This window comes from Labrus bergylta, chromosome 1 (genome assembly GCF_963930695.1).
Source record: "Labrus bergylta chromosome 1, fLabBer1.1, whole genome shotgun sequence".
NCBI classification, from domain to species: Eukaryota; Metazoa; Chordata; class Actinopteri; order Labriformes; family Labridae; genus Labrus; species Labrus bergylta.
In genome coordinates this window covers 14,262,757-14,284,633 of record NC_089195.1, presented here as the reverse complement: position 1 = coordinate 14,284,633, position 21,877 = coordinate 14,262,757, and the positions used below count along the sequence as shown (strand labels likewise).

General features: G+C 45.0%; 1 protein-coding gene across 1 annotated transcript in view; it reads right to left on the bottom strand.

Moving 5' to 3' along the window:
• Positions 1 to 21,877, bottom strand: part of LOC109989059 (nucleosome-remodeling factor subunit BPTF) — a gene marked incomplete in the record, with an annotated part of 51,080 nt that overhangs the window by 4,797 nt on the left and 24,406 nt on the right. The window contains 17 exon segments of the mRNA XM_065954574.1: positions 2,141 to 2,327; positions 4,539 to 4,623; positions 5,148 to 5,340; positions 6,224 to 6,397; positions 6,978 to 7,303; positions 7,508 to 7,733; positions 11,689 to 11,771; positions 12,681 to 12,842; positions 13,590 to 13,703; positions 13,930 to 14,195; positions 14,278 to 14,518; positions 14,632 to 14,849; positions 15,012 to 15,126; positions 15,803 to 15,933; positions 19,330 to 19,479; positions 19,609 to 19,831; positions 20,851 to 20,890. Coding sequence (XP_065810646.1) covers positions 2,141 to 2,327; positions 4,539 to 4,623; positions 5,148 to 5,340; positions 6,224 to 6,397; positions 6,978 to 7,303; positions 7,508 to 7,733; positions 11,689 to 11,771; positions 12,681 to 12,842; positions 13,590 to 13,703; positions 13,930 to 14,195; positions 14,278 to 14,518; positions 14,632 to 14,849; positions 15,012 to 15,126; positions 15,803 to 15,933; positions 19,330 to 19,479; positions 19,609 to 19,831; positions 20,851 to 20,890 — 2,934 coding nt within the window.

Below are 21,877 nucleotides of genomic sequence, written 5' to 3'. Positions count from 1 at the left end.
GTGCTGCTGTGATAAAAAAAAAGTCATGTAAATGAAATGTCAGCTTGTTCTACAGTAAAAACTAAATTAAAGAATGAAATGTTGACCAAACTGTGGCTTAAATCTTGTAGTTTGCATCCACACAAAGCAATCCCATCAGGCAGCCCGAGCGATGCAGTGAGGTGAGAGTTAACACAAACCAGCGCAGCAGATAGAGGAGTCGTTAAGGTTTACACCCCGATCCTCAGTCAGTCAGTGACCAAGGATCAGTTCAGTCCAGACTGCAGCGTTTGCACCAACAACACCCAGAAGAACGGGCTCAAACGTTTCACACATTGATATTTATATTACTTTGACGCAGTATTCAGGCCACATTAAAGATAGAATATCTGAGATTTCTAATCTCCTAACGCGACTTTATTCTATTAATATTCTGACTTTATTCTCATTAATGAACTTTAGTCCTGAAATCTCAGATTAGTTTTTCAACATGGCCCTCATGTAGTCGTGTTTGTATGTTACATCTTGTAAAGATTCAGATTTTCAGTAAGATAATTTTTGTTTTCTTTAGTTGGTGAAAGCCGAAGCCAGAACACCAATCACATCACAGCAGGACCTGAGCCTTTTAAACTCATGTTGCTAGGGGGCGGAGCCACCGCCCGCCAGAGGCTGAATGAAGACGACAGCAAACATGAAACTGTAGAGGATCGAGGTTAAGACTGAAAGCTCACACAGTCTGCAGAAAAACACTCCGGGACAATGTTGTCACCTAAAACTGGATAAGTGGAGATTTATCAAGTCTGTGTTTTTTTTTAAAGACGACTCGTTCTACAGAGTAAGGTCCACATGATGTTAAAGGACTTACTTTAATTTTTGTTGGAATCTAAAAGCTTTAAAAATAAAAATATGGGGCCTTTATTTAGAGAAGGGACAGTGGATAGAGTCAGAATTTATGGGGAGAGGGAGAGTGGGGAACAACATGCGGGAAAGGAGCCACAGGTCAGATTCAGACCCGGGCCCCCTGCTTGGATGACTACAGCCTCCGTACATGGGGCGCATGCACTAACCATATGCTACGGGCCCCCCCTTAACTTGTATTTTTAACTTTAATCTTTGAAGAGAGAGAGACAGGAATCTGTGCATTTTAACAGTATGAAAGGAAAACTTTGCTTGGAAAGCTCTGGTGATTTGGGTGCATAGGACCAATGCCGCCCATAGGGGGGTTTCTGTGGTCCAGGCACATACGGTTGGGCAAAACATGGTCCATCCTAATTTAAACAATCATAACCATTTTTTTTAACCTAAATACTCAGCTTTATTTATAAAGACCAAAGAAACACATTTTATTAAGTGCTGCCTTTTTCAAAATGTAAATTCCCTCTTTTTTAAATTTGTATTAACCTTTTGTTTTGGAATGTTTAAGTTATGGGCGAGCCCATTGAAATGAACCGTTAGGCCACTAGGCTAATGGCGAGCTGGGTGTAGCCATGCCAGGACCGGCACAAAAGTCAGGATGCCAGAAAGAAAGATGGCGTTTGACCCCAACAGTAACTTTTTTCAGTTAGCTCCAAAAGCTGATCAGAGCCGGGCGGAGGAGATGAAAGTTATCTAGGAGGTCCTGATCCAATGAGGGACCAATCACTTGGTCTTTCAGAGGACCAGCAATTTCTGTGGGCGGGCCTGCATATGCCTGCTATATTTGTTGCTGTGGTAACCAAACAGACTCTGATATGGTTTGATTTCTACTTGTATCGTGTTCCAAGTTTTAATCCTGATATCCTGTCAACCCTACGTAGAGAGAGAGAGAAGTAACCTGCCGCCCGTGTGAGCTTTCAGTCTCGACCCAATGAGGTGAACGTTTGGAGAAAAAACACAAGATGGAGACTCAGTGGATCAAAGAGATGAAGGAGTCGATGAACTCCACAGGCTCCATGGAAAAAGATATTCCATGAGAAGTTACATTTTATTGGTCTCATTGGAGAAACTGCGTCCACACGACCTCCACAGGGGTCAGAGTCGGCTACACAGCTGGAGCCACAAATGACTCTCGGACATTTCCTCCTGCAGGCTGAGCGTCTCAGTTAGCTTTCTTTATAAAAGTCACCTGCTTGTGTTTCCTCTCATCCTCCTCATCTCTACATCATCATCATTGTTATCATACCTGCTGGCTTTGAAGCCTTTGAGTTTCTGGACGAAGAAAGTCTCCAGAACCTCGGCACACTGGTAGAAGGGCGAGTCACTGGGGTTGTAGTAGCGGCAGTTGTCGAAGATTTTGGTCATGTCCGCTACAAACTCGGTGAGCTTGACGTACTCGCGCTTCTGTAACCTCTCCTCCATCGTGGAAAGGTCTGAGGGAAGAGGATTTAAGAACACATACTTGGTTAACGACTGTGGGAACATATGTCATCAGATATGTGGACGCATCAGTTCAAATCTGCCTCAAAGCGGCGGCAGCTGATGTGGAATGTGTTTGACATGTTTCCTTGAGAACTTTTTATGAGACAACAAAAATCTGAGAAACCCCTCCAGCTTTAACCTCCATTCACTCGGCTTCCAGATCAATCAGTGAGATTCATTCCTGAGGGGAGCGTCCTCAGCTGACGGTCAGATAAGTTCAGATGATTCTCAGCCTCACGTTAAAGTGAGCTCTCAGTGGGGATGTAAAGATACACTCCTGGTACGTAGCACGATCACAGGTTTAGGACATGATCGTCACCATGAGACCGACGTCACTTGATAAATATGATGAAAAAAATGAATATTTTATATTTGAAATGTTGTACAGTTAAAATTTGACACTGATGTTATCTTGCAAAGATCTAGATCAAATCAATACAATTATAGCACAAATAGTGAAAATCTCTTTTTATAAGCGGGGCAGCTGTGGCTCAATTGGTAGAGTCGGTCGTCTCTCAACTGGAAGGTCGAGGGTTCGATCCCCAGCTCCTGCAGCCACATGTCCGATGTGTCCTCGGGTTACTTAACCCTGAGTTGCTCCCATTGCTTCATCGGCAGCATGTGAACGACTGTGTATGAATGGATTAGTTTCTTCTGATCGACTCTTCACACAGCAGCCTCTACCATCAGCGTGTGAATGTGTAGGTGTGACCTGCGGTGGACAGGTGCTTTGAGTAGTCAGATGCATATATTTGCATATTTAGGGGTGTGGTCTATTTGACAGACAGGTGGGTACATTGTAGCTGTTTGTCAGAAGGTTTAAGAGCTGCCCAAAATCCACCTCTTTGCCTGTTTCTGGATTGAGCGAAAGCTAAGCGGAGACAGCATTTCCAAAATGGTGACCGCCATCATTAGGCTTCAAAACATGTCTCCAGAATCCAATTGGTGACGTCACTGAGACTGCGTCCTTATTACATGCAATCTATGGTTGTAATTCAAAACTGAAACTGAACACAGCGCAGGCTTTATATAATCTGCTGGTGGTGTGCTCTGCACGACGTCCCCATGGCTGCGTCGTCTAAAACAAACATATCCGACTCATAACAGCTGCTCCGGGCCTTACAAACCTCATGGTCTATATCAAAGACCTCCTTCTTCCCCATCGTCAGATTTCATCTCAAAGCCCTCTCAAATCTACCAACGGCTACAGCTCCTTCAGCCAAATGCTCGTTTTTTTTTTGTTTTCTTTTTGAAAACTACCAGGGTCTTTTTCTTGCGGTGGGGGGAGGGGGGAGGGGGGGGGGGAGGGGAGGACTAGAGTTTCCAGGACGGGGCCAACAGGAGCTGTGTGTAGAGCCGGTCGCTTTCCACAGTGAGCCCGTCAGGCCCCCGAGCAGCTCATTAACGGTTTGTTTGTGTGGAAGTTCAAAAAGGCCCTGTTGACGCAAGTCCCCGTTTACATGGCCGGTTTGATCTGAGTTCGAGGGCTTCCTCCCTGCTGGCCTCCTGGTGGCTGTTTGAATGTTGAAGATGGAGAGACTTGAGTCTTACTTCCACTGACGAGCTGCAGCTTAAAGCCATTATGAAACAAAACAGCGATACTCGGGCTAATGCATCGACCCAGTAGGGATCCAATCTGAGTCTCTGGGATTTAGTTCAGTGCTGAGTCTCGGCCGATCTTAATTTTCCCTCCATAACGAACCCACTAAATGAAAAACACAAAACGTCTGCCAATCCACAAACAATGTTGAAGCGCTCTGCTCTCAGGAAATATAAACTGAACCACGGCTTTCCCTCATCGCATTATGGCAGAGCTGAGCTCCGTCAGGAAGATAAGCACAGCGCTCCACTGTGCAGCAGGGAGTGCAGATGATGACGGCTCACTTCCACAATCACACACAAACATGCTCACGGAACAACACCTTTATGGGCGTGTTTGTGCATGTTCTGATGGAGCAGTAATAAAAGAAGAATTCATAGAGCTACGAGCAGCTGCAATCCATTCTGCATGAATTCTCCTTGAATACTCTGAATATGTGATCAGTTAAAAGCACTGAGTGGCATGAAAAACACTGAAAAGGTGTTGAGACAGAATTCCTGCTGATCAATAACCCTGTAGTCATTGTTGTGTTTGAGTGCTTTTACACATTTCCCCCACTCACCCATTGGTTCCTTGATAACCCTGTAGTAGTCCGGGGCGTCGTTTGTGTCCACTGGCTCTAGGAACGGCCACGCCATTTTATGCGCCTGCAGACGAGGGAGGGGGGAAGACGAAGAGAAAGACAAGACACATGAGAACGCTGGAACCAGTGAAGTAAAAACAAACAGCAGCGTGAAAATGACACTGGAAGCAGGTGGGTCAACACAGATGTTCTCTCCTGCTTTCTGCTCCACTTCTATGTCTCTCTGCCCCCCTCACACATTCACAAAACCAGAGGAGAGAGGAGGGGAGAGCAGGAGAGAGAGAAAAGAGAGGGAAGCACACACACAAAAAAAAAAAGAACTGACGCCAGGCAGCTGTCCAAGTAGCGCTCTGGGGAGCCGAACCCATCAGATAAGACGGACACAGAGGACTTTTGTTTGCAGCGGGGTCGCTGGGCTATAGCATGCAATAAAACCACCACTACACCGCTGCTGCTTACGCTACAGCTGAGAGCGTTCATGTCATTCTGCAGTAAATTAAATACAACATTAACCTCTGAAAAACTAGATTATGCAGTGAAATTACGTGACCTTAGTGTTTGTGCCGCTACAATAACTCTCCAGTTTACCTGTAAGGAGCGTAGAGTTCTCCGCAGGCCCTCGTAGTCCTTGTCTGTGAGCGGCGTGAACACCGTCATGGCGTCCTCTGTTGACTGACACTGTGGACACACGTATTCGTCTATGTGGTTGGCCTCGCTCTGCAGGATGCCCACACAGCGGCCGTGGTACCAGTTCTGACAGCGATCGCAGCCGATGTAGAACCTGTGGAGGAAGTGAGGACTCAACTTTACTTGTGATGTCGTGTTTCATCTCGTTATTACATAAAGGCCCCGACACACCAAGCACACGGCAAAGGAAAAAAAGTTGCACTTAAACACTCAGCAAAGACTTCAGCTACCGGCCAACCACCACGTACGCTCTTGCACATGTGTGAGAGGCCATTACTCTCCATGCCAGCAGGTTGTTGTAGTCTGTAATCGTCATTCCAAAAAGGGGAAACCGGAAGAAGACGAGGACAATGAGAATTGCGGATGTATAAACTGTTGTTCTGATACGAGGAGACAATTTCCCACTGCTGCCGCTCACCACTCGTAATACAGGTACTTCTAAACGAGAATAATGGCTGATAAACAGTTGAAGTTGTTTATTTGCTTTGGTCACTTCTGTTCTTAGTCTCGTGCACTGAGTCGCTTAGCTGAACAGCCAATCAGAGTGATTCCTCTCACTAAACGCGCCAGCGCCGACCGACGACAGTTCAACATGTCGAATCGGGCGTAAAAAGGCAGACAGAGCTGGACACACTGCAAACATTAGGTTGATAATCCCTCACCGTCAGGGCCTTTAGTCAATAGAGTCGTGGTGTAAAAATATAAACAAACTTCCTGATTGTTTTTTTTCCCCTGAACTTTTTCATGGTGAGCCCAAACGACAGAACTCTCACCCAAATTTTACCAGCTCTTCCTCCTGCCAGCCCCATATCAAAATGTCTGTGAGAAATTAGCTTGAGCTTAACGCAGCAGAAAATGTTCAGGAAGATTCAACCAAAGCAAGCGGGTGGGCGACCTGTGAGATCGTCCTGCATGTAATAATGCAGCTTCATATCATACATGAAGAAAAGCAGAAAGACGTAGACATCGCTCCTTACTGGGACTCGTCGTACGGCGTCCGACAGATACAGTACAGCTCCTCGGTGCTCCTCTCCTGGCCTCGTTTACACTCCACACAGATGTAGTCGTCCATCTTCTTGGCCTCCTTCTCCGTGATGCCCACACACTCTCCGTGATACCAGTTGGTACACAGATCGCAGCCGATGTAGAACCTTTACAGACACAGAGGAGACAAAAGACAACGTCACTTATGTCTTCCTAAAATCTATAAACCCCAGCGGCAGGGGGGCTGTCACAAAGTGATTAACAGCACAGCAGAATCAGACTTTTTTTTAAACGTTCCACAGCAAAGATTCACAATGACTTTGTTGGAGTTTTAAAAGAAAGCAGTATTAAGATTTTTTTTTAAACAACTACTGAAACATTTACAGGACAAAATCAGTAACGTGATAAGAGTAACCGTTTTGCCACAGGGGGCGCCAAACTGACACAAAGTGACTTAAGTTGTGAACTTAAATTGGAAAAAAGGAAGGAGGGCTGTCCATTTTGAGTCATGATGTCATACTTGACCAACCGACTTAAACCACAAACAAACCTTTGATGAAATCAAGTCCTTTTGTTCCACACAGGGTTGTCGCACACATTTTAAAATGTAATCTAAAACTTTTTCACTTAGGACCGTGAGCAAGAAATCCAAGAAAAATGTAAATAAAAACTTCAAACTAGACATTGAAACAGGACACATTTCCCCATACTGTATATTTGAATGTATTTGTTGGGTTATGGTCATACTTGGTCTCGTCGTAGGGCGTCTTGCAGACGCAGTAGAGCTTGATGTCTTTCTTGCTCTCCTTGGTGCTCGTCGTCAGGATCATCTTCTTCTTCTTGGACTTGGCCGGCGTTGCCGTCTCTCTCTCCTCCTCTCGTTTCCTCTTGTGTGTGGAGGCGGCGGTCGTGGCGTGGTGTTGGGAGGAGATGGCGTGCGTGTGCGAGTGTTGCTGCTGGTTGCGGGCAGACGCGGCGGCAGCAGCTGCAGCAGCCTGGGCGGCCTGCTGGGCTGCAGCCTGAGCTCTCTCCTTCTCCCTCCTCATCCGCAGCAGGTCCCTCTTTAGCTCCTCCTGTGGAGAGAAATATCCAAGCATGAGTTTAGCACGCTTAAAAGCTTAATTTGGAGGTCAATTCTGTTTGATAACGACTTGAAAAGATACATTCATGAGGCCATAAGCTCCGATCTTTTAAGAATAAGATGATGTCATTTAAAAATTTGAGTGGATACAAATTCCCTCCTTATTTTTTCTAACATCTTGTCGCCCCCGTCATACCTGGGCCTCCAGCTGAAGCTCCTTGTCGAGTAGCGCGCGCTTCTTCAGGATCTCCATCTTGAGGCTTTCTTTGTGTCGGTACAGGAGCGAGGAGAGCTTGCTGGCATTAGCCAATCTCCTCTTGGCCTCCACCACCTCCTCCTTCTTCCTCCTCTTGGTCTCCTGCCTTTCATCCTTGTCGATCCGGTCCAGGATGAACTTCATCACCTGGTTACAGACGATCATCCTGAACGGACACAAAAGTGACAGAAAGATGACAAAGGGGTCGTTTCAGACTTCTTTCCTCCTGACCTTTTCAAACTTAGAGGATCATAGAGGCGTCTTGTATAGAAAAGAAAAGCACTGTATACTGAAAACCAAGAAATAAAAAAGTCCAAAAACCCAGCTTAAGAAATAGTCCTAATGAGGACCCTCGTGCAACAGGGATTTGGCACGTTTGTATTTTTTAAGGCACTAAATCAACACAGCAGTCGTGCTGAGAGAGAGACGCATAAAAGAGCGAGGAAAGGGAAAGGATTATCTTCAATTCAGAGAGTCACAGAGGAAGAAAGTAAACCTTCTGACACAGCAGTGGGCAGGAGCGGAGTATTAAACCCAACAATGCTTCAATGTTTCAGAAAACGCGACCTGCACCGCCACTTCAAGAACCTCTCAGTTTCCACATGTAAGAAATGGCCGAGTGCTTCAGTGTACTATGAAAGCGTTTCTCTTGAGGCAGTGTGGTGGATCTGTTGTGTAAGCTTGTGTTGGACTTCACTCGTCACCAACAAGCTCCTTGTTTCTCTTTTCTCAGCTGAAGACTGGGATCAAGTCAACTGTTTTCTATTCCCATTAACTTCTGCACCAAAGGTCAGAGGTTAGATCGTTGACGTTTAAAAAACAAAGAGGGAAAACTTTTGCATGGTTTGACCGATGGGGCTTTCACACTTGCTCAAAACTCTAGAAAACTTTTTTTTTTTTTGCCTTTAATGGAGAGATAGGACAGTGGATAGAGTTGGAAATCAGGGAGAGACAGAGAGTGGAGTGACATGCGGGAAAGGACCTGGGCGGTCCGCTTTGAGGACTACAGCCTCCATACATGGGGCGCGCACACTAACCACTGCGCCACCAGCTCCCCACATTTTGAGGTTGAGCTGCATGTGTTAACGCAAAACGGGAGAATGTTTCACTCACGTTTTCAAGCCCCCATTATTTAAAAAAATAATAATTTTTCATGTGAAATTGGGGCGAGCTGATGTGTGATCTCAGCAGCAGGTAATACGCAGGTAAAATCAGGAGGGGATGACATTTATATGCTGATTGGTGCACAAACATAGACGGTATGCGCCCGACCTGTGTAATCTCCTTGCAAGTTATAAAACTGCTTTTTTACTCTTCTGTGCTCGCCAGTATGATCTATTCTACTCATACCGTTAAATCTGCACTCACAGAAACTATAATCTGTGTTGTTCTTTTTTATTCACGTCATGTTCTGCTTCTTCAGACTCCTCCCCTGTCTCACAGAGATAATCTCCCCTGTGAGGTGCATGTGTGAACAAGAATCTCAGTAAGATTTCAGAGGCAATCTGGCTGAAAATGATGGGTAAAAGTCTGAAAACGGCTTGACTAAACAGCCATCAAAAGAGGGGGACATGCAGTAAGTCAAGCCATTGACTTACTGCATGCAGCCGGAACATCTCTGTGCATGTAATTTAAGTGCTGCATTATGTTTTCTGTTCCTGAGTAAGTTCTTCTCCGCTATGTTGTTGATATTGTGATTCTGTTCTGTGAAATACACAAAGCATTGATATGAAGGCATGAAGTCTTGCCAGAAGATAAACCGGATCCTGATCCAGGGGAGTCGTCTTCCCTATGTGAAAAAAAAAAGTCCTGTTCCTTCACCACGTGTCTCCCAGATGTTGAGGGGTATTTACTTGTTCTGTGTTTATTTGGGTGAGACTCTGAGCTTCAGTAGCCAGGGAGTGGAGTGACCGGTGAGAGATGGACAGATAGACGACGACTGGGAAGTCAAACTGCTCTAATAAACACAGGAGAGGGATGACGAAAGGTCAGACGTGCAAAATGAAGAAAACATAAATGTACCAGAAAAAAATCTCCTCCAACTTTTAGTCAAAACTGACCGTCAGTGAGTAGCAATCAGAATAATTTATAGCTCTGTAAACTCAGCGAGTTCACTTGTGTTTGTTAACATTCGCGACTCAGATAGAAAGCTGAGGGTTCACGTTCAGCAGCAGACCGCTCGACAGGTGTACGTCTGTGGGAACAGCACACAGTGACACATCCGTGGCTGCTGAGGTCGAAGACAGGCCAATGGGCTCCTACTCTCGAGTGCACAGATCAAACAGAGCGAGAAGACTAGGAGAGGCTAATGTAACGGGACATGGGGAGGCGACAAGGTTACAGAGCCGTGTTTTGAAGGAAAAGCTGTGAGGAAAAAGACGACATGAAGACATGGAAAAAGGATGAAAAATAAGCAGCGAGACAGACAACAGACGGAGCTGCAGAGATGACGCGGCAGTCTGGGTCGGGTATTTCAGGTTTGTGTGAATGGGCACAGTGTTGACACAACGTCTGTGGACATAAACACATGGTTGTCAAGGTCATCTGTGGGTCAGAGTATGATCCATCTATGCCGTCTGAAACACGAGGCCAGGAGCAGTCTTGAGCAGAACATGGCAGTACTACGACTTTTCGTAAATGTTACATGTTTTTATAGTAGTGGAAGTTTAACTCTTCTGACAGACGACAGTTTCACCTTATTTTAAGTTACAACCGTCACTGTGAATATACATATATGTATATATTATTTAATTTAAATGATCAATCTACACACACTTATTTATGTAAATACTGTAATTGACATCTTAATTGACCCATCTGTCACATAACTGCATTTTACTTATCATGTTACTTCAGCATCTTTAGCACTATTCACCACTGCACTGTTTCATATTTAGTCATGCAAATATTAGTATTTTCTTATTATGTTTATTGTTGATATTTAATGTTGTACCTGTACATAAGAGAGCACAGTTCACCGAAGTTAAATTCCTTGTGTGTGTAAGCATACCTGGCCAATAAATCTGATTCTGATTCTAAAGTTACAACACCATCGAGTTTTCAAGAAGTCTTCATGTTAACAGAACAAGCTCATTCAGGAAACAACCACTGATAACCTTTCACCTCTTGATGAAACAGGACCAGTGGCACCAACAGTAGTACCAAGCCCCTTGCACACATGCACTCTGCATTGCTAAACATTTACAGAAATTACCAGGGTGATCTGCACGTTCCAATGAGTACAGACTACTTTTTCTTTTACCAGGACTTTCCTGCCAGCTTACTACTAAAGGTCTGCAAGAACTGGAGCTGAGCCGCTGTGAGAACACATCGGGATAACTTCAGGAAAATTCCCGTTGAGAGTGTGCAAAAGGGTGACGAGATTGGTCAGAAACTGGTGGGATTTTTGAGTTTGTACATGTAATGAAGCTGCTTCATACTCTTCTCTTCTCATCGAACGCTCTTTACCACTCACTTATGCTTTCAAAATGTCAATAAACCTCCACGTTGCTCCCGCTGTTTTGTCGGCTGTGTATGAATGTGATTAGTTACTACTCATGAACACTTTGCACAGCAGCCTCTACCATCAGTGTGTAAATGTGACATATGGTGTAAAAAGTCAGACGGCTAGAACATAGGAACATAGATGGTTTGCTTTTTTAGGTTAAAGCAAACGTTCTGTATCTGAAAATCCCTGTGGACTGGAGTATTGAGTCAATAACTTTGAGCTAATGGACGTCTTAAAATGAACTTTATTTGCTCTAATCCACTGAGAGGAGGAGTGTTCATGTATTTCACACTCCTCTCATTTATTACGGGTTTGTCTTTCTGCTCTCGTTTGTCGGGACGCAGTGAGATCATGCAGCTGTCGGTGGTTAAACACACAAACCCCTAAACTTTCCCATGCAGCGTTCAAGTGTTGTACCTCCCGATATGTTCTTGGACTAAAGTCAAACGAAGAGGATAGCAGAGTGATCAGGCTGCCGAAACGTCGAGGTTACAGATCAACCACATCAACACAAGGAGGGCCTCAGGGCTATCACCATGGCAACTTCAGGCAGATATTGGGTGATTTTAGTAAAAAATAAAAACTGGTTAAATTAAAAAATATGAACACAAACCTCTGATTCTCTTCCCTCTCTGCAGGCGTCATCGTCTTCTTCTGCTTCAGGTGCTCGATCGCAGCATTTTGTTTCATCACCACCTGAAACACGGAGCGCAGGGAGAGGTCAGAACAGACTGCGTGTTTAACGGCACAAGAAAAGACATTCACAGTCTGAGAGTGACTACACTGAAGAAAAACGTAAGAAAAATTAAACACAATCATCGATCGAAGTTTATTGTTCTTAGATGTGATTACCAAAGGAAGCAAAATACAAGTGTTTCTGATGGTAAGTAACTTGCCAATTTAAAAGAAAGGAATGTGTCTCTAGTCTGTCTACAAACCCCTCAATGATGAGAAAAGTCCATCCTCTCCATCTTTTGCCTGCTCCCCTTTCAGAAAATGTGTGCTCAAACAGGCCGTTTGGAGATTTTCCCTTCATGACATCACAAAGGGCAATAACTCCTCCCCCAGGTGGGTGACACTCCCACAGCTAGGTGTTTGTTCTGCCCTCTGAGTCTGCCTTCTCACAGTAAACAATGGGACATGGAGCGAGAAAGCCCGAGCACCCAAGTCCTTCCAGAGAGGGGGCGTGGTCAGACACAGCTCATTTACATTTAAAGGTACAGACACAGAAACAGCCTGAAAAGGGCTGAAATAGAGGGGTTTATAGGCATGATCGAATACAGGATCAGAGTGGATTTAGAACAAGAAAACTTCACAGACATGTTTTGGGGAGCTCAGAGACTTATTTCAACTGGTTGATGAGTATGATATGTGGTCTTTAAGCTTCCTTCTAATCTATGAATGACCACTGAAGCAGCAGCTTTAAGCCCAGATAACAGAGAAAAGGCCCGAGCTGTGAAAATAAACCTCAGAGGAGGGTCAGAGGATCGTGTCTGTTTATGTAGTGATGGCGGGAAAAGAGCAAGCCTTGGACTGAGATAAATGACCCAGCTACGAGCACACACAGACACACACACACACAGACACACAGACACACACACACACCTGTTTCTGAATGATGTCGCTCTGACTGGCTGCATTGAGTGCCTGCTCTCTCTTGGCCTCTGCTGCCTGTCTCTTCTTCTGCTGCTGCTGCTCTCGGAGCTGCTGGATCCTCTGGAGCTGCTCCTGGACCGAAGCCGTCTGGATGGTCACCACGTTCCCGATCTGTGTCGACAGCAGAGAGCGATAAAGGCACACATTTTGAACACTTTAATCTAACTGTATGGTGAGTAGGGACGGGGATCATTCTGTTATTAATTAATGACGTCACACCAGAGTTAACTGTGTTCCAGTTACGAGTTTGCAACAAGTCAGAGAAGCAACATGGAAACCTCCAGGAGTACCACACTACATGATCGGCGTGATTGATTTAATTACGCAAAAATAAACACAATAGTTACAGCTTAAACATTACTGTTGATGAACGTAGCAGCCACGTTGGATATTAACTTGGGCTACTGAAGGTTCTCGGGAGTTTCCAGGTCAGAATTCCTACTTCCAGGGGGAATGACAAATCAGTTCCTGATGACATACCGGACCAGCAACTCAGAGTTTTCAACTTCCAAGGTCAAATGGAACGCACCACTAATCCACCAAACAGACGCAGGGGACGTGTGGCTGCCGTCATGAGAATATATAGTAAGCCTAAGTTAAACTGTTCAGGATATCTACCAGATCAAGAGGAAACCATTCAGAGTAAGAAAGAAGAAAAGCTCCATTGATTTAACATGCTATGCTTCCATCGAAATACGAGCAGGAGGCACAGCGCAGTAGAATTCACCACAGAGAGTTTTGAATCATATTTTCTGTTCTCTAGTTTAACCACATCAACAAGCTCCCCCCCAGTGAGGCCTTTTTGGAGGTAAATTAAGATAATATAAGAGTCTGGTGGAGCAGGACTTGCTGCACTACCTGTCCTCCCTGAGCTGAGGTGGTCCCCGTCTGTTGTATCTGGATGGGAAGCTGCAGTTTGATGTGCTGTGGCAGAGAACCTGCAGCCTGCTGGGCCTGCAGCTGAGCCAAAACCTGCAGACACAAGACAGAAGAATATTTCACAGACGATCTTTTTTTATGACATCACACCGTCTGCTTCCTAACAGGCCCCACATTATGAATGGCTTGATTAAATAAGTAGTTCACTGAATTACTTCAGTTCAACAGTATATCCAACTTCTAAAGAATTTCAGAAAGTAAAGTTCCCCATACTCAGTGTGACCATCCCACACACAGAGTACCACAGTCATACATGTACCTGCTGTTGCAGTCCAGACATGCTGATGATCTGTGGAGACTGCTGAATCTGTAGCTGTGCCGTTCCTCCCTGCGTTTTTACCTGCAGCGACGTGGGAGACTGGATGGGCATGTGCGCCTGTGTCTGAGGGGGTAACTGGCCCTGCGGGGTCGCCGACGAAGGGGTGCTGGTGGTGGCTAAGGGGGTCGCCCCTGCCTGAATGGGTGCTGCGGCCTGCTGGGCGGGTTGGGCCGGGGCTTTGGTGGAGGCACAGTTAGGCTGTGTGGCTGGAGAAAGAAGGGGAAAGATGAGAAGGGGGCACATTTCTCTCGCTGCTTTAGGAGGAGAGTTCTTGCTCGTTTCTTATACCTGTGCTTGATGTGGGAGTGGCGGCCGAGGCCAGCGGGGTAAAGAGGAAGCGTTGAACCTGTCCGTTGGGCAGTGATGCCTGCATGAGCTGCTGACCGGGTCCTGGGATGACGGTGACACCCTGAGGTATGACCTGCAGCTGACCGGCGGTCTGGCCCTGACCCTGAACCATCACAGTCAGAGCCTGTTGGGTACCGCCCGCGCCAGCCTGCCGCTCCACACCTGACGCCGCCTGCTGCTTCTGCATGAGGCAGAGAAGAGAGAAGAGGGCTTGTTAGTCAGTGTCACATTTTACAGTCTTACACGGAGGGTGACGCTGCACATCTCAGAGTTTTTGGTGTCTCCCTCTTTAACCTGTGTGAGCTGGGTGATCTGTGCCAGGCTGAGCTTAACCTGGCCTTGTGCCTGCGCCCGCGGGGTGCCTTGTGTTGTTTGGCCTGCAGCCTGTCCGCCTGTGGTGGGGCTTGCCGACCCCTGGCCTGTGACCGTGGCGACAGGGCTGGCACCCGATATCGCCGTTGAGACAGCCTGTCCCCGAATGATCTGCGTCACCACTTGCTGCCCACCCTGACCTGCAACAGAGAAGAGTGACACCGACTTAAAACACATGCAGACGTTGATGCTTACTCAGTGAGGATAAAGCTAACTTCATCCAGCATGGTGCTCAGATTGATTCCAGTGTGCAGTTCTTCTTTGAGAGGGAGGTTTTTTTGTGCACATGAAGACTTCCTTACCTTGCTGGACAACGAGAGGAGTTCGTAGTATCGTCTTTCCCATCGGTCCTGTCTGCTGGATCGGTGTTCGGATTACCGTCATTCCTGGACGGATCTGAGTACCAGCTGCCAAAACCTGGAGAAATATACATTAATGAAGATATTACCCATTTACAAGTTTCTCAAAGTTAGCATATTTGTCTTTAAGGGACTGTGTCCTCAAACGCCTTTGTTTCTATACACAGATATATATATATTTTAAGCTTTTTTAGCGTTCAGTGTCCTAGTGCAACAACGCCCTCGACATCAGCTGGTTTTTGTCACTGCACTTTCCTTCTTAATATCACAGCTTCCTCCCCAACCAATCAAAATCAAGACAGGGCGGGACTTTTGATATAAAGTCAGCAGCAGAGGAGGAACCCACACTCCTAAATCATTTAGCTTTAGATTAGAGGAGAAATGAATCTTACTCGTCTGGTCTTGGGTAAATTTCATTGAAAAATAAAAGCAGATATCACGCATATAAAGACATTTTTAAAAAGACCTAACATTCACTACTGATGTGAGTGCAACTTTCGCAACCTAGCAACAGTGAACACTGCTCTGAAACTGTGGTAGTGGGCGCTGCTGGCGTAAAAAGAGCCGTTCGTGGACACAGGCTCTGACTGATTATTGTTGACAGAAGAGATGGTTCAAAAAGGAGGAGAAAAAAAACACAGGAAAGGACAGAGAAGAAGGCAGAAGATGTAAATATGTAGTTAAGAACAACACCACCTTCATCGACACTTTGTAGCAGGGAGGAGCAGACTTACCTGCTGCTGGGATCCCGGCGTGTTGGGCCTGATGTTGAGCGTGGTGGTGCGAGGCTGGAATGTGGTGTAGGTCTGAGCACCGCCTGCTGTGCTCGACGGGATGATACCCAACACTTTCTGCTGAACCACACCTACAGAGCAAAGAGAAACAGAAGAGACACTGCAGTGAGTGGATGAAAAGAAACGAGAAGAGAGGAGCATGACAAGAACAGAGACTGTCAGCAGGTTTAACGTTTATAGAAGTACGGAGAATTCAGACCTTAAAAAACATCCAGTGAAAATCTGAAAATGCTCAAACTAGAGATTCACCGACTGCTAGTTCTCTGGCCACTTTTAATTACTGTTTTTTTCAAGTTCTAACCTGCAGACACCGATTTCCTCTCTTTAAAGAACTATCACAGACAGCATCTATCATTTTAATGCTCCTAAAACAGTACATTAACCGTTTCTTTAAAACAAAAGAGCACCAGGTTCGATGACAATATCTCTATAAAAATAAAGTACTCAAGGTCACTTGACTTAGCTTTTTAAAGGCAAAACGACCACGTAAATTTTCATTCATTTCACAGCCGGAGAATTCTCCTTGAGCCAATAGGGGGGGGGGGGGGGGGGGGTGACGTTTATATCGTTTTACTGCTGCACAGTGCAGAGTGTCTGCACGCGACCACTACGATCTCTGTGCATGTGGTTAAACGACTGTATTAAGTTTTCTGTTCGTCAGTATGTTGTTCCCCGCTCTTTTTTTGATATTGTGATTCCATTGAACTGCACATTGAATTGATATAAAGGCGAATATTCTCATTATACCATCTTATAGCGGACTCTGTTGCTTTGTCTGCGTCCTTTTTTAAGTCACATCCTACCTCAGGAGTCCCCTTATGTCAGTTAAAGAATGTCTGACTATCTAGTTTTGGTTATTTTGTTATTTTTTGTTAATAAACCGAGTGCAGGCGTCCTTCTCTGACACAATTCAAACATTATTTGCGCCCTCTCTCCTCGCTCGATGTCCAGCTTTTGATCACAGCAACGGTAAATATTAGTCAAGCAGGTAAACAAAATCTTCAAAAGACTCACTGAGAGCTTAGTTGGGTTTCCCCCAATGTACCTGAACCCCGCTCATAAATTATGCATGAATCAGATCCTACTTTTTGAACTTTAATCCATCAAAGGGAGTGTTTCATATTTGTCCGCTGGGCGCTGTGCCTTAATGAGCTCACGTGAAGCCGTCGGCAGAGATGGAAACCATGAGTGTGTCGCGCTCTTTCCTCCGCTTTCTACCTCGGCCCTTCTTGCTGTGGTTTTTCAACCGCAACCGAGCAGGTAAACCTATACATCAAGGGTTTCCCTCTTCAAACAGGGACGTGAAAGCCAGTCGTAAGAGCAGGGGAGTAGCTGCTCTGGTCACACACATTAAACACGCTTTTCTATGGACTGGCTGTTCGGAGGTCGGGGGGAGTTGGGACTCCGGTGAGCTTTCATTCAAAAAGACGAGAGAGGAAAAAAAGAAACATGGAATCACGCTATAGAGGGTTACCTGTCTGGGAAGCAGACCTCAGGGTAAACTTGTTTTCCTGCCTGACTTCCTTAAAGCCTTCCAAAATAAACAGGGCGTCCAACAGTCATGCTGGATAAATACACATGTCCATTAAATGGTTACACTCCAACTGAACTTAGTTTCTCCTTCATGGACACTTCAAAGGGGAGAAAAATCACTTTCTTTGCAGCCTTTGTGAATATAATTCTCCTTAGCTGGTGATTTCAAAGCCCTTTAATGGCCGGGCTGCATTACATGATAAATTTACTGTGCACTGGTTCAGATAGAAGTTATTGTACCCGACCTAAAAAGCCTCTGCATGTTTCTAATAAACTCCACGAGCAGAAACGTGCTCAAACTAGGATCAATATTGGAGATGCTTTTGAAAAATGGAGAGAGGTTAGAACACAGAAAGGTTTACAGACCGATGCAGAGCTGGCTAAACACTGAAGCTTCAGTGTCCACCACATGGCAACCTGTGTGAGCATCGACTATAGAGAGGAGGGGGCGGGCAGCTCTCTATAATGTTTTGAATTTGGACTGCAGTACCTACTACTAGCAAGAGCCCAGAACTAGCCCCTGGTACACTTTGGTGGAAAAGCAGTATGAGAGATGATAAATATGCATGGTCCGATAATGTGACAGGACCAGAGACAGGTCTGGTGCAGCGCAGCACAAACCATCCCGGTGTCAATATTGACATTCTGAAAAGTTCAAAAGAACCTAAATTAAGAAAGTACAATCCTGGATGCTCGGTCTGGATTTTAGGACCTCAGACTACACAAATCGGCCGTCCGTAAAAACATCCAACCAAAATAACAGCTTTTTATTAGGTTACCATGACGACCGGACTCCAGCAGACATGATGTTCCACAGAAAACCCCAAGCTGCAGACAGAGAAAGTGAGAGAAGCAGGGGACCACTTACATTCACAGGTTGGAAAATAGTGGCGCTTCTCAAGTCCTTTTGACGCCTTATAAAGACACAACTGTCACTTTTATGTCTCTTAGAAACAGACAGAGAGCAGAGGAGGAGACACTGTCTTGGCAACATCTGGTACAGAGCAGTCGCGACAGTGTGCAGGAGTTTGCCTGCAGTTTGCTTTGGAGACCAGGGTATCAGCACGAGGTAGCTTTTTGGATTTATTTATGAAAACTGCTTTCGCACAAACAGCATTTTCTGTCAGAGCCACAGAAAAAGTGGAACTCAATTCCCACCCATATCAGAAACTACAAACCGGTGGTGCGGCACTGCTGACTACTGTCCTTTGCTCGTTTTATTCTACGTTTTTCCCCACAGTGTGTTGATAGACAGGCTAAGAGAACAACAAAACCATTAAAATGTCATCATCCAGGACGCAAATGCTACCAGTGAATCACTACATAAATCAGGGATGTGGGTTGTAAGTCTCAGGTCTTAAACCAGCTCCAATGAAGTGCGTCAGGAGAACATTTAATGCATGTAAAAGGGAAAGTGGGCTGCACTAGGTCCAGGGTAAGAATAACAGTGAGCGGTCTGTGACTGATTCAAAGACAAGCGATTAGTGTGTTTCATAAAAACCAGAATCTGAGACTTCAAGTCCCGATAGTTCCTGTACATGTGGACCTTTCAAAAGATCCTGGTCTACTTGTGAACTTGGCTCGATGACAGTAGCAATCACCAACAGAGGAATGTCTAATGTGAGGCTAATTTGTCGACTTCATAATATTTGTAGCTGCTGCGGCGGGCACCAACAAGACAACAAGTTCTTTTAGAGCACTGTGCGCATGGTTGGCACGCCGCGCTGCTTACAATAGCATCCAATTAACGAGCCAGAACTAATTTGGCTCCTTTGAAACGTCTCAGCCGTGGGTCTGAGGTGAAGGAGTAAAGCCATAAAAACATCCCGACAAGCGTGGTGGACGGAAAGAGGAAATGTATACACTGAATATCTGTAACTTCTACCCTCCCTCCGGCTGCCTCTGAGGTGTGACTTGTTAAAAACCCGATGTACCTCCTTGTGAAGTCGGCACGTTGACCGTGACGATCTTGCTGTTGGCCGGCAGCGGCAGCTTGGTGGTCACCACCTTTCCACCCACCGAGGTTCCCGTAATCTGGAAAGTGTGCCCGCCTGATGTGGCCACGGTGGTCTCGTTGCCCGCTCCTAATAAACAGGAAAGAGAAGAGCTTCTTTATCGTCTTTGCTCGTTTTATTTATTATTATTATTATTTATTTAATTCTTGAATGTAAGTCAACACCACACAAACCAGCGGTCAGCTAGGTCACACGTACCTGTGCTCTGACCCTGCTTGACCCAGGTGGCGAACGACTGCTGGAAGTTTTTATTCTGCTGGAATGTAACGGGGGTGCCCATCTTTGTGGACAGTACCACTTTGGTGGTGGGGGTGCCCTGGCCTGACAGCGAACCCACAATGACTTTGGGCGTGGCGGCCGGAGTGGATGGAATTCCTGTCGGGGTGGCGTTGACTGAACCTGGTTTCTGCTCCAGACGTTTCTGAGACATAAAACAATCAGTCAGAACATTAAATGTTGGATGTCGAAAACTAAACCTCTGTGTATGTTGTGTTTAAAAAAAACTTTGCAGTTGTTGCCGTAATAATCCCCGGACGTCGTTTCCTGCTGCTCTGAACGAGACGTTAAGAACCTGAAGTCAGGATTGTAGATTTAAGTTGTACCATAAAATCCTGTGTATAAGACGCACTTTGAATATCTGTTTTTTCATCTTTAAAGTCGGCTGCGTCTTATACACCGTTGCAACCAATATACCGGAATAAAATGCAGACACACGCCGTCATTACCGAGAGTGCAGCCGCCACCATCACCCACTGCAGGCAAGGTGACGTAATTGAAAATTAAACCCTACTCCTGGTGTATTGATCGCTGATTGCACGCTGTGCTGGGAAACATAGCGACACAGACTAGGCTTGCTGCATGACTTTTTTAACATCTTTTCTCCCTCCCTCAAGTATTTAAAGAAAACGGGGGATTATTGTTCAGTGAATAAAACTTGTGGAGTTCTCTTCTGATTGAAAGAGTCCTATATTAAAGCTAACAAGTGACCAGCGGAGTTGGGCAGCATACAGACGTATTTCACAACTTTCCCCGTAGGCTGAGAGCTTGACTACAGTACTGTAGGTAGTAGGAGTACAAACTCCACAAAGTGAAAACAAACCGAACTAAAAGAGCGACACAGCTGCACAGAAACTGCACTTTGTAGACTTCACTGAACACGATAGAAATCACGCAGGCAGACAGTTTTAACTTTTTTTCTTTCTGGGAAACCTCCCAAAACAGACTGCGTCTTATATACTGATGCCACTTACATTCTGAAATTTACGGTTTGTGTTAGTGGTGTACGAGCGTTTGGACTTTTGCTTTTAAAAATTTTTTTTTAAAAAATTGAAACTAAACTGAAATTAATTTACCAAAATAACAAAACAAAACCTAATAACTAAAAAGTAAAAAAATGATTAAAAACCTCTGAAAAGACGTCTGAACATTTAGCACACTCACCTTTGCTTGCTCAGCTGCCTGAGCTTTCTCTTTCTCCACCCTGAAAGAGCAGAAAATTCATTCAGACTTACAATTCAGCAGAATATTATGAAAGAGGAAAAACACTTTGTAAAAGGCAGAAACACTAAAAACAAGGCGTATACATTTATTATAACAAACAAATTTACCAATCAATCAAATTATGATTCAGGAAGAGAAACGGAAACAGGAGAATATCTCAATACTCCTCATTTCCTTTGTTTTGGTGAATTTTTAGTCACAAATTTTAGTTTGTTTCTGCATCATTGTCTGATGTATAATTTCACTCTCCTCCTATTTGTTTGTAGGTTTAGTTAGCACTTCTATATCTGTGCATTTCAAGGATAAATTATTTCCTTTTAACCTTGTTAAAAAAAACGACTGGACTCGTCTGGGAAGCAGAAACTGGACACAGTTTGATTTATATTCTGAAGCTTTTCAAAATAAAGTTAATAAGTTCTTTAACATGTTTAAAGTACTGATGACTGTGTCTCCAACTCGTATAGAAATAAACAACTGTGTCCTGATTATTTAGGTATATACCAGCAGATTACTTTTAATGATCCCTGAGGTAAATTCAGGTTGACCCTCTGTTATTGAGAGAGATGCTTCTCACACACATAGGCCCCAAATACACACACACACATAAACTTAATGGAGATGTCAGTGGACACACAGGGAGCGGGCCAGAGCTGTTTGGGGTTTGGTGCCTTGCTCAAGAGCACCTCGGCAGTACTCAGGAAATGACCTGACACCTCTCCAGCTACCAGACAAACTTCCAAATTCGAAAGTCCGCACTGGGACTCAATCCGGCGACCCTCCGGTTCCCAAGTCCCTACAGACTGAGCTACTGCCGCCCTAAATTGTTATTAGAATAAGTGCGGACCTTTGAAACATCATAGCTGGAGGACGCTTCTCTATCTGAATCATACAAAAACTGTGGTTACGTTACAGATCTGGAAATGAACACTAACAGCCAAAAAGGCTCACCGCTGTCTTAAAATCAGAC